General features: G+C 52.9%; 3 protein-coding genes across 3 annotated transcripts; 2 read left to right on the top strand and 1 right to left on the bottom strand.

Annotated features, from left to right (window-relative positions):
* Positions 1-3080: 3080 nt before the first annotated feature.
* Positions 3081-3431, top strand: DICSQDRAFT_171266 (uncharacterized protein; the record flags this gene model as incomplete). Its single annotated transcript, XM_007366925.1, has 1 exon — positions 3081-3431. The coding sequence occupies one exon, from the start codon at positions 3081-3083 to the stop codon at positions 3429-3431; it is 351 nt and encodes a 116-aa protein (XP_007366987.1).
* Positions 3432-4935: 1504 nt separating this feature from the next.
* Positions 4936-6901, top strand: DICSQDRAFT_147974 (14 alpha-demethylase; the record flags this gene model as incomplete). Its single annotated transcript, XM_007366924.1, has 8 exons — positions 4936-5010; positions 5064-5177; positions 5228-5350; positions 5409-5864; positions 5914-6089; positions 6153-6633; positions 6691-6783; positions 6842-6901. 8 exons carry the CDS (start codon positions 4936-4938, stop codon positions 6899-6901), a joined length of 1578 nt encoding a protein of 525 aa, XP_007366986.1.
* Positions 6902-8807: 1906 nt separating this feature from the next.
* DICSQDRAFT_137620 (extracellular triacylglycerol lipase precursor) lies at positions 8808-11077 on the bottom strand. The gene is made up of 9 exons (XM_007366923.1): positions 10925-11077; positions 10729-10850; positions 10499-10672; positions 10271-10441; positions 10121-10210; positions 9400-10066; positions 9191-9340; positions 9100-9134; positions 8808-9040 (listed from the first exon to the last, which is right to left on the bottom strand). The coding sequence occupies exons 1-9, from the start codon at positions 11037-11039 to the stop codon at positions 8909-8911; spliced, it is 1656 nt and encodes a 551-aa protein (XP_007366985.1). The 5' UTR covers positions 11040-11077; the 3' UTR covers positions 8808-8908.
* Between the last annotated feature and the right edge of the window lie 227 nt (positions 11078-11304).

Here is an 11304-nt window from a genome sequence, read left to right as displayed (position 1 = left end):
CATGAAAAGGTCTTAGACTTCTCCAGGAGTCGAGGATTACTTCCAGCAGAAGCTGACTCTATCATCTACCAGAACGCACTTAGCACACAATAGGCGAGAGAAGAGAAGGTGCTCACTTCACCTCTAAATCCGTATTCCGCCAAGCTAGAGTACACATACAACTGCACTATGGATATGGCGCTAGATTTCTGCTTTCGGAGAACCGTGATCGATAGAGATGGAGATGAATAATCAGTGAGGATCTCGTTCTCAACACGAAGTAGAACCATACCTTAGTACAATCAACTCCAAAAGCGGTGTTGTGTTTCTGCAGCCAAAAAAGCCCTACAAGATGTCCCTTAAGCCCGACATGCAAATTTCCTAGCTGATCGGCATCCGGCGTGTCTTGCGGGATTCGAGAGGCCCCTCGCGATGATTTGCGCTAACATATACAGTCCCTGAAGTCAAAGACCGAGGACGAAGCAGAGAAGCACCACATCTCACGCGTATACCTAGGCAAGTGCGCCCTAGGGCAGATCATGCGCGACGGGAAAGCGAGATGTTCAACCCACGGCCGCCGAATGATCGCGAACGCGGACCCGAAGTTCATACTGCGCCATGCGTATCACGTGAGTATCATGTCATCCGTTTTCTGAGAAGTTCCCACGGGGCAAGCCAGCGCTTGATGTCGTCCTGGCCGTACCCGCCTCTCCTCCGTCTTTCTCTGGACATCCTTCGCCATCCTCCAACGGGTACGCTGTATGTCTGACCTTCTACGGTGGCAGGTGTTGCGTTCTATCATCTTCTCATTCTTTACTCTTCTGACTTCTCCTGACGGCACAATCGCCGCTCGTCCCCCGCTTGGCTGCTTCCGTAACTCAATTCGCACTTGCCCTCGTTCCACGTCACCTTGCCTCCTTGCTCCGGACCTAGTCTCAAACTCTCCACGAACGGCGTGCAGTGCATTTGTTGACGAGCGCGCCATTGCTACGTGTCTCACACCATCTCTATCGATCGCATTCTCCCTCTGGTGTCGCTCGCAATTCCCGTATGAAGTGACCCTGGATTAGGGACTATTGAGGCAGTGCGTATCTTCTCTATCATCTTCTTAGTCGGCTGCGGTGTGGACATGTGCCCGTACGACTCATCTACCGTGACTCCAAGCTTCGCGTCCTGTACGACGGACTCTCAAAATTCTGGTGCGTGCTTCGCCTTCGCCTTGCTCCTATCAATGTCGACCACTGTAACACATGTCCGCTTGTCGCTTCTATCAGTGGTCGTGATGTACGAGTACCTTCGGACGTCCCGTCCCCAGACGTCGGCGCTTGTCGCAAATGGGTTTTTGCTGTTCGCTCGCTCGATTCTGAGAACTTGATCTTTGCTGTCGCTGCTCACGATATATTTGATCTCGATGTGCGAAACGCATTCCCGTGCCTGTCGCAATATCACTTGAACCCTGACCGAGGTCTTTGGGCAGAAGACGACTTCGGATGTGAACGCGGAGAAATGTCGCTTATGGTGTGTCAGTAGTCGCCCTCCTTAATCCCGAATCAAGTCCTAGACGCGTTGCAGGTGCGTGCTATTGGGGCGGTCGCGCCTTGCAACCTTCGTGTGCAGCTTGTTCTACGTCAATGAAGCTTCCGTCATCTTTGGGTGGGAGCATTGCATCACCATTCTCGATAGCACGTTCGTTTTCGCGCGCCCGATGTAGCCCAACCCCCCCTAATCGTCAGCAAAAACGCCTATCTGATGCTCAGCAGTGGGTTTGATGCAGTGCTCCCAACCACCTCCCTGCTCGCTTCCCCGTCCTGGCTTCTTCCGCTCTGCGTCCGCCATCGAAGCTAGCCTTGCTTTGGTAGTCTGCGCTCCGCCAAGGCCTCAGTTACGATTTGATGTGGGAGCAGAGTCCCGCTCCGCGCTCCGACATGTCCTTGAAGTGGCTGTTGTATTTCAGTCCATCGCCATTCCCGCGGCTTTACGTGGGGTTTCTCCGGAGGCGGCTGAGGGTATCATCCAGGTAGCCGAAGCAGAACAGACATGTGCAACCGCCCCATCGCAGCCTGTCGCAGTTCGAACTTTCTGTCCAAGAAAGTACGGGCATGCCTGGGTGCCTCTTGCTCTCCGAATCACATTCCTCAGGCGCCAACGGTCAGGGTTCTTCTACCGGTCTCGACTCCAGCGGCGATGCATGTCTGAGAGGTAAGGTTTTTGTCCGTTACAAGATCGTAATTAAAATTAGCAAACATTGCACTTTCAGCGTCCAGGAGCTAGCAGAAGGCTGGGAGGCGTATCGCTCTTTCATCGCGAAGCCAGGTTGCGACGTCAAGCATCTCGGGCCGACTGGAAGTCGCGGACATGTCTCCATCTTCTGCGGCTGTTTGTAAGCCCTTGATTCCAATGTGTCACATATCTCGCACTGTCTGCAGAGGGTTATCAGGATCCGGCGCAGCACTCTTATCAGGTTGTACTGGACGGCGCGCGTCTGGCCCTACACGAGCGTTCCGGAAACGGCACGAACGTGACTGAGAGGCGTGTAGTGAGGACCGAGTCCTGCGGTACGTTCTCCATTCTTCGATGGCCCCATCTTGTGCTCCGTCCTGAGCTTCTGGCGCAGCACTGCTGCCAGGTCGCGCTGAACGGAACGCCACGCGCAAGGCAGAACCACCTCAGGAATTTGCACTGAGGAGAGCCCTTCGATGTATTTTGCGGAAGGCAATTGTATCGTGCATTGCCTTAGTATGGAGAGTGGGCGGTGGTCGCCCCAAATCCCCAGCAGCTCCGTGGCCCCGCTGACAACCGAGATAGGACGGTTCCTGAGGCGCTTGTACATCGCCCTGAGAGCCTGCGCACGCAGCGGATCTCCACCGATGCCTCATCTGGCTGCATGCGCTTCTGCATCGCCCAAGCCGAGCGCGGCAGGAGGCAAGGCGTTCGTGGGATGCGTTTCTGCGAGCAGGACAAAGGAGACAGCTTCCCCGCTTGTCGGGTCCAGCGACATGCGCTCGTGCGCCTCGACGGGGAAGAATCAGAGGCGAGTACGCATCTCGACAGCGGACAGGCACGCTGCGGGAATGGGGGTGCGCGCTCTCTGCGAAGCATGAATGAGTCCCGTCTGCTTCCAATCCGTCGTGGAACATCGCAATCGCGCCCATGATCTGCACTACCGCGGAACAGACTTCATCCACGAGTCGCTCTCGTCCGGCGAGGAACTGATCGAAGTCATCGTCGTTAACAATCACCCTTGCTTCCCGTCGCTCTCGAAGAATCAGGAACAGAATGATGCGATGCCACTGCAGCTCTTCCCCCTGATGTTCCTGCTCTGGGACAGGGACGAGATGTTCGGCCTGAGTGGTCAATACAAGCGCGCGTCGGCACTATTCGATGATACCTCGTGCCAGGCTCCCCGCCGCGAGTGGAGCCGGACAGCAACGGCAGCGGTGGCCGCTACCTAACGATACATCATCTTCATGGGTGAGCACTCTGCCACAGCCCATCTTGCTACGCGAGGTATGGTTATCCTTCCTATCACTCACGCTGTTTGTCCGATGACAGTGCACCATGGTTCCGAGGTTCCGTACGATGAAGGCGATCCTGTGCTTACATGAAGGTGTTCGCATCATGTTCCATTGCTTTCCAACGCCATCACTGACTACTGAATCTTGTTCGCTGTCAGCAGAACACCCAACCTTGGCAAGAGTTTGCCGAGTAAGTGGTACTGACTTGTTTGCGTTGAATATATGTTGAAATTGTTGCGCCTAGGAGCATTTCGGCCGCAGTACCAAAGGTGTGTGCCGGCCGCGCGCTCATCGATGATTGAACCGCGCAGTGCGCCCGAAGCGGGAAAATGTTGAAGAAGCGACGATGTGATGAGGCCGAAGCGCCATGGAGTGCGCACTATTAGCACTTGCTTCTCATGGCGATGCATGTCTTTCAACCTAATACCTCAAGCCGTTTTGCATGAGAAAGTTTCCCGGCGCCCCTGAAGCACGCCGGACAGCTACATGCGGTCGTTGGAAACTGGGAGTCTTCTGGAGATTAATAAGTCCATGAGGCGGGTCCCTGTCCCGCTGCTTCTCTCGGATGCTTTCGGAAGCGCTACACACCGACCTGCCAAACCTCTTCGTCTCTAGAAGGTAAACTACGCACGATAATGCTGGAATAAATGCTGCTGGTAAACGAGTTTTGGAGTTCCGCCGTGTAAGATGGGCCCCGTATAGTGCATATATGTACGTTGTATGTATGTATGCGAATGTCAGATGCCTGAGACCAGGAAGCAGTCTGCAACGCCCCTTCCCAGAATGTTACGTTCTGAATTTAGGGCAATGCACGCTGGGGGCAGACCCACACAAACTGACTCTCTCATAGTGCGCGATAGTCAAAGAATATCGTGTATCCTCTATTTCAGTGACCTGATTGAAGTCGAATCCCGTCTTGACTGATGCCTTTATCGGAACATCCTTTTCAGATCAGTTCTTGTACGACAATGCACCGGCTGCTATCTTCTAGTGGCAGTGCCCGTTGCATCGTGCATCGTGAGATAGTCGGCCACTACTCACCAATCATGCCAATAATAACGTGGACCTATGGAGTAGATAACTGCCGAGGTACGGTATTGCTGTACAGAAGACTTACGCTCAAGCGGTGCCGGATGACAGTTGTGATTGTGCACAGAGCATGTGGTGTCCGTATTGCGATGATGATAGGAGCCCCAAGCGTTTGCGCGCTGTTTTCCACTAATGTTTGTCACTGTCTGAAAGCAGTGTGTTGAGCTTCATCAGCTACAATGATGCGCTCAGACCTCGCGAGGTTCTGAGTTGTGGCATCGATACGAAGAGGTCGGTCGGGTTTCTGCCCGTTGATGATTCCACGTTGTTCTTCTCAGTCTTCCTCCATTATAGGTGCCTGCAAACCCCTGTGTGTTTCCCCCAATCTCTACACCCAACACAACATTACACCATGCTGGTATCCTTTATCCTCTCCGCTGTCAACGTCTGTATAGCCATCATCGTAATCAATATATGCCGTCAACTCGTAAGCCCACCTTGCTGAGAGGGTTCTCCATCGATGCTCATGTCAATACAAAGCTTTCACTCAATAGGTCCCAACCTCCCGTCGTCTGGCATTGGATACCTTTCCTTGGCTCTACAATATCTTATGGAAAAGACCCAGTTGGATTCTTCCGTACCTGCAGGGAACGGGTATGTGTGGCAATATTTTATCATTCTATCTGTGTCCAACATGTGGATAGTATGGAAATTGCTTCACCTTCATTCTTCTGGGGAAGCGTATCACAGTTGCCCTTGGTGAGCGAGGGAATGACTTCGTACTTGGCGGAAAGCACACCACATTCGTGGCAGAGGATTTTTATGCTGTACGTCTACATCACAATTGTCTTATGTAGGAGAGGGCTCTGATCGTCATCCTGGTAGCCATTGACAACACCTGTATTCGGTACTGGCGTCATCTACGACTGCCCAAACGACAAGCTCATGGAGCAAAAGAAGTTTTTCAAAGCTTCCTTCACCGCTCAAAAGCTCGCGTCTTACGTCCATACGATTGCGGATGAGGTCAAAGGGTACATCACGGCCGAACTACCATCAAGCGGTAGTGCTTGCCATGAATGGCTCACGCTCTCTGTTCCCAAGACCTTCTCAGAGATCACTCTTCTTACGGCATCACATAGCCTGCAAGGGGTCCGAGTCCGAGATAGCCTGACAAAGGACTACGCGCAAACTCTCGTGGACCTCGACCATGGATTTACCCCGTTACACTGGATCATTCCGGGCTTACCCCTTCCCAGCTACTGGAGGAGAGATGCGGCACATGCCAGAATGAGCAGGTTTTACCAACAGCTCATACACGAACGTCGCTCACACGGCAATCTGGTGAGTCAACGGTGCCATTATCACTCTGCAGGCGCTGAACTACATACAGGAGGACCATCAAGATATCATCACAGATCTCATGCAGCAGCAGTACCGCGATGGCACATGTGTTCCTGATCAGGAGATTGCCCATCTCATGATAGCGGTTCTCATGGCTGGACAACATACAAGCGCGTCTTCGCTGTCCTGGTCTATGCTACATATAGCACAGTGTCTCGATATCCAGTATGTCTTTCACTTTCCTGAGATCCAGAGCACATAAGAATAAGGCTCATATTACATCAATAGGGAGGCACTATATCAGGAGCAAGTAGAACATTGTGGCGGGTCGGAGGGATTTCTCGGTGCCCTACGTTATGAGGATCTCCGTAAGCTGACAGTGTTAGATTCGGTGATCCGCGAGACCCTCCGCCTCCATCCTCCTATTCATAGCATCATGAGGAAAGCGCGTTCCAGCATCCCAGTCCCTGCGACCCTTGCTTCCCCGTCAATAGCAACCTTGGATTCCACAGCCACCGCCTTCGTTGTTCCCAAGGGAGATATTGTTCTGGCATCACCGATGGTCAGCCAGCTAGACCCAACTATTTGGGTAGATCCCGAGCGATGGGACCCATACAGGTGGCACGACGAGGAAGGAATGGCCTCTGCAGCCAGGAAAAAGTACGACGAGACTGACAAGATCGACTTCGGCTTCGGGCTAGTTAGCAAGGGCACTTCGTCCCCGTACTTACCATTCGGCGCTGGGAAACATCGCTGCATTGGCGAACAGGTACGCTGAACACTATTCATCCATATTGAAGGAACGATAACAGCTCATATGCCCTAGTTTGCTTACCTACAGATAGGTACAATCATCGCTACTCTCCTGCGACACATGGAGTTCCGTCTGGAGGGAGCCTTCCCCAAACCGGACTTTACGGTGAGATTCAAATACATCTGTTGGCTCTTTGAGAATGTTGAATGTGATGATATGCAAGTCCATGATGGTGGTCCCAATGACATGTTCCTTGATGTACCGTCTACGAAGAACAACCTGACAGCCATTTCATCATGGGCTGGTCTCGACGCTTTGGCTCCTGGCGCAGTCAATTCCATGATATTCCCTATTCAGGTGCTCGTTCATCTATGGTTTTGACCGCCCCATTTTCTGAATTGCGTTGAGCACAGACTTCTCTCCGTTTTGTTCATTACCATGAGAATGACAGTCATCACGTATAAATCATATTCTTTCGCACACACATTGAACCTCTTTGGAGATAATGAGTACCACAGAGCAGGGATTGCCTGAGCCAATATCTAGCCGCAACAGTGCCCCGAGCCATGGATAAAAGCGAGGAAGCGAAGACTGTATACATGTTCACGAGTGCAATTCGCAAATGGAGGTCGCACATGGAATACACTTTGTCGGGTGTCGCAAGAACGGTTCAAGTAGAGATGTGCGGAAAACGTTCAACTTGTCGTCCACGACGTAAAATGGAGTGGTACTTACGGCCTCTCGGACACCAGCCAGGATGCAGATACAAGGCGGCAATTGATACCGCACCGTTGCATTGGCCCAATAACGTGATCTTAGGGATGACAGTAGTAAGTAAGGATCCTATCTTGACGATAGTTGTAAGTACGACTTGGTCAAATCGCCTCCAGACGCACTAATGTGCTTCTGCACCCACAACAGCCCGCACGCCGATTCTTCAGTTCGACATTCAACGCTCCAAGTTGTTCTGCCTCAGTGTCTTGCGAGGACCCGAATGGTCCAACGCGTAAGCTTAAGCTAACATAGGCGACCAGTGATCCTTAGAGCTATGAGTCAGGTCCGCAGCTTTATTGAACAGACATTGCGAGGAACTCACTCCCAACATGCTCTGCACGATAATTTGAGTTGCAGTTATAGATGCAAGTATTGACCTTGAACGAGCCACCTCATAGATCTGTAATGAGACGGGCACGGGAGCATGCTTGGACAGGAGAGCTTGAGAAGGACGAATGTTAGTCAACGTCAAGTGCTGTCTTTTGAAGCGCTCGTAAGCTAACAGTAAAAATGTGTCGTGAGAGACGCAGCTTTCCATGCGATAGATGTGAAGGACGTACATTGGACTCCACGAAAGGCGCACCAAAGTAATTTGTATCGAACACGGATACACCCAAGGTGTCCATCTCCAATCAGCGGCGCGAAGCGCAGATTATAGAGGGGGGCTTCGCAGACTAAACACTTACGCAGAAACAAAGCCCCTATAGATCAATCGGATTCGCCTTCTTGTGCCCATATCAGATGCAGCTATACTGACGTCCGCGGAAGTCGACGCTGCCGAACATCTGACACCCATGGTCTACGCGATTCCGAGTTCATGTGGATGGCCCAACCGGCTGATTGCGAGGATGCTTGGGGAACGTACAATACTTGCTAATACATAACACCATATTTTCTGGCTCTCCCATCCGCCTGGCGTAATCCGCCCATCAAGGAACTCTTATTACGACGCAACATTCTGGAAAGCATTGTTTCTCCCTGGATATGTCAGAAACATATGACGGTAGCGGCGGGGTGGTTTGATCGGCCGAAGACACCTTCTAGCTGGAGTATGAGGTGATGCATGAGCTAAACGCCAAGTAAATGAGCACGCAGTATGAAGTGGCACAAACGTGACTTCCTGGGAGAAAAAACACATGTAGTGGGTCACTGAGTATTAAAGAGTCGAGGTGACGTCCGAGTCCGTAGGGATTTCGTCTATCAGGGGCGTTCCAACTCCGAAAGTCCTGTATCTACCGTGGTTGACCTTTAGGCGTCCACTTTAATAAGCTACGCATTCGAGCTCAACTGAACCACTTCGGTGAGGAGAGATACTGCGATAGTCATCTGGGAGACTGGGTATAGCAACCCGCTCTTATGTCCTTCGGACGCCGTTGACCTGCGTGTTCCGTCACAGGTCATGGAAGACAATGATGGGAAAGAGGAATTGATTATGCGTCTGGGAGATACCCAAGAGGAAGGCTATAGCTACGTCCTCAAAGTTCTCCGCTTAGTCTGCGTATCGAGACTACCACACCTATTCTCCAAGATCGGCCGAGATAGAGTTGATAAAAGATATCTGTTGTGCACGATATGTGTCTGGGATGATAGCGAAGGTCGCCTTCGACAAGTCCGAGGTCAGGTTGGTGGTGTCGAACTGAATAAGCACCTATTTGTTTCCGCCATACCGTCAGCAAAGAGGTGAATAGTCCATGATGCAAGACGCACCTGATTATTCGGTTGGTATTGCGGCCACGCGGTTCCTAAGGCATGATAACGTTAGCATGTACCTCGACGGAGACAACTAAATACCACCCACTCGGAAGGCCCTTGCCATCGTTAGGCGTACCGCTCACAGCGAACGAGATCCAGTAGTGCGTCATGGACGTCGCCAGCACTCCAACTCCCATATTGCTTTCAGTAACCGTAGGGTCGCCGTACACGTACGGAATCTCGGAAGCATGCTGCACTGTGAGCAGACGAACATCGTGAGCGTTAGCTGCGGGGGCAGAGATAGGAGACGCATACCTCCTGCGGCAGGATCGGCTGCGGCAGCATGCTGATCGGTGAAGATATATCCGTACGTGGTGACCCCCTCCGCGGCCGCCGTCTGGATCCACTCTCGACGAGGGGCCTGGAATGATGCATCACCCAACAGTGCCGACGCGCGCTTGTATTCGCTGCTCAAGCCGAACGTCTCGTTTCCGGTTCCGAACGGCGAGCCGAGAGCAGGAATGTCGGGGTAGAGCTGCAGGAGGGTAGCGATGTCCTGTTGGAACTTGGTCGAGAGCGTCGGGTTGAAAGGGTTGTCGGAGATGACAAGGAACTCAATCAGTTCCTGTTCGGACGAGATCGACTGGGGGACGAAGTCTGTGCCTTCGTCCAGTACGGTACCGGCAATGAACGGGATCTTGGAGAAGTGACCGGCTGCGAGCAGCTTGGATGGAAGATCGGGGATGATGCCATTCGGTCCGTCGATGACAGGGCTGAAGAGGAAAGGCTCAGGGAAGAGCGCCGCAATCGTCTCCCAGGATGAGAGAAGGTCAGACGTGGTTGCGTTACGCAAGCACCCAAAAGTGGCTCCTGCCGTCGCGTCCGTGCACGCCGTCGTGTTGCCCACGAAGGAGTCCCACACGACTTCGCGGCGGGAGGCGTCAAAGATTGGCAAGCTCCCAGCAGAACCCGATTCGAAGATCTACGAGAACATACTGAGCACGTCGTACGCAGGGGAAAGCGGAATGGTACTCACTGCACCTCGTACACCATATTTCTCTAAGCCAGAGTTAAGATACAACTGTGCGATGGATATGGAACCAGCGCTCTGTCCGAATATCGTGACCTACGGAGATGAAGGTGAGTGACTGATTCTGAGGGAGCATATCGTTTTGATGACGCATACCTTTGTAGGATCGCCTCCAAACGCGCTGATGTGCTTCTGCACCCACGACAGCCCCGCAAGCTGATCCTTCAGTCCGACATTCAATGCTCCAAGCTGGGCAGCCTCCGTGCCTTGTGGGAATCCAAAGGGCCCCACGCGGTAGTTCACGCTGACGTATACGATCGGTGTCCCCTACAGCAGCACAATCAGACTAACAACATCGTCAGGACATCCATGGGTGCGACACACCCTCAAGACGCTCTGTACAATAATCTCGGTCGCGTCGTAGATGGACGTCTCGCCTTCGAGAAAGCCGCCCCCGTAGATCCAGAACAGCACAGGAACCGAGGCGTTTGTAGGGAGCAGAGCTTCGGAAGGGCGGTAGATGTTCAACGTCAAGCAGTCCTCCGAGACGCCCGTAAGCTGGTAGGTAGACGTCTTAGTCAATAAACACTCGCTTGCATAGACACAAGACTGACATTGAACTGCACGCAAGGCGCGCCGAACTCTGTGGCGTTGAACGTGGGCACACCGAGGGTGTCGATCTCCACGGGTGGCGCGAAGCGCAATTCACCCAATGGCGGTTTCGCAAACGGAATCCCTGCGTAAACGAAGAATACCACAAGACCCGTCAGTGACTCCTTCCCGGGTCACCATAGACGCTAGGATACTCACCTCCGAAAAAGTCGACGCCGATGAGGCCACCGACAGCCTGTGAGCTCCCTACGATGCTCGTCCCGTTCACCTTCACTGTGGGTGATGCCGCTTGCGTCGTCGACGCGAGCAGCATGGACAAAGCAGACCAGCCTAGAAGGCGGACACTCCAAGGAGTGGAGACAGGAGCCATGGCGGTGTGACCTGAGAGCTGTCCGACCATGGGGTATATAACGGGTCGGACAGACTGGCATCTCGCGCATCCGTGAGCCGTACGCCGTGATTGATTACCGCACATGACCCCGCACGCGAGCCTGGGACCAATCCTGTCTCTGCCATGGGAATAGACAAAGCCTTCCACATATCCGTGTTCAGATGACGAGCGACATTGCCGAGACACC

The sequence above is a fragment of the Dichomitus squalens genome (genome assembly GCF_000275845.1).
Source record: "Dichomitus squalens LYAD-421 SS1 unplaced genomic scaffold DICSQscaffold_21, whole genome shotgun sequence".
Lineage (NCBI taxonomy): Eukaryota > Fungi > Basidiomycota > Agaricomycetes > Polyporales > Polyporaceae > Dichomitus > Dichomitus squalens.
The sequence above is the reverse complement of the archived record's forward strand: the minus strand, read 5'-3'. Positions and strand labels throughout refer to the sequence as shown.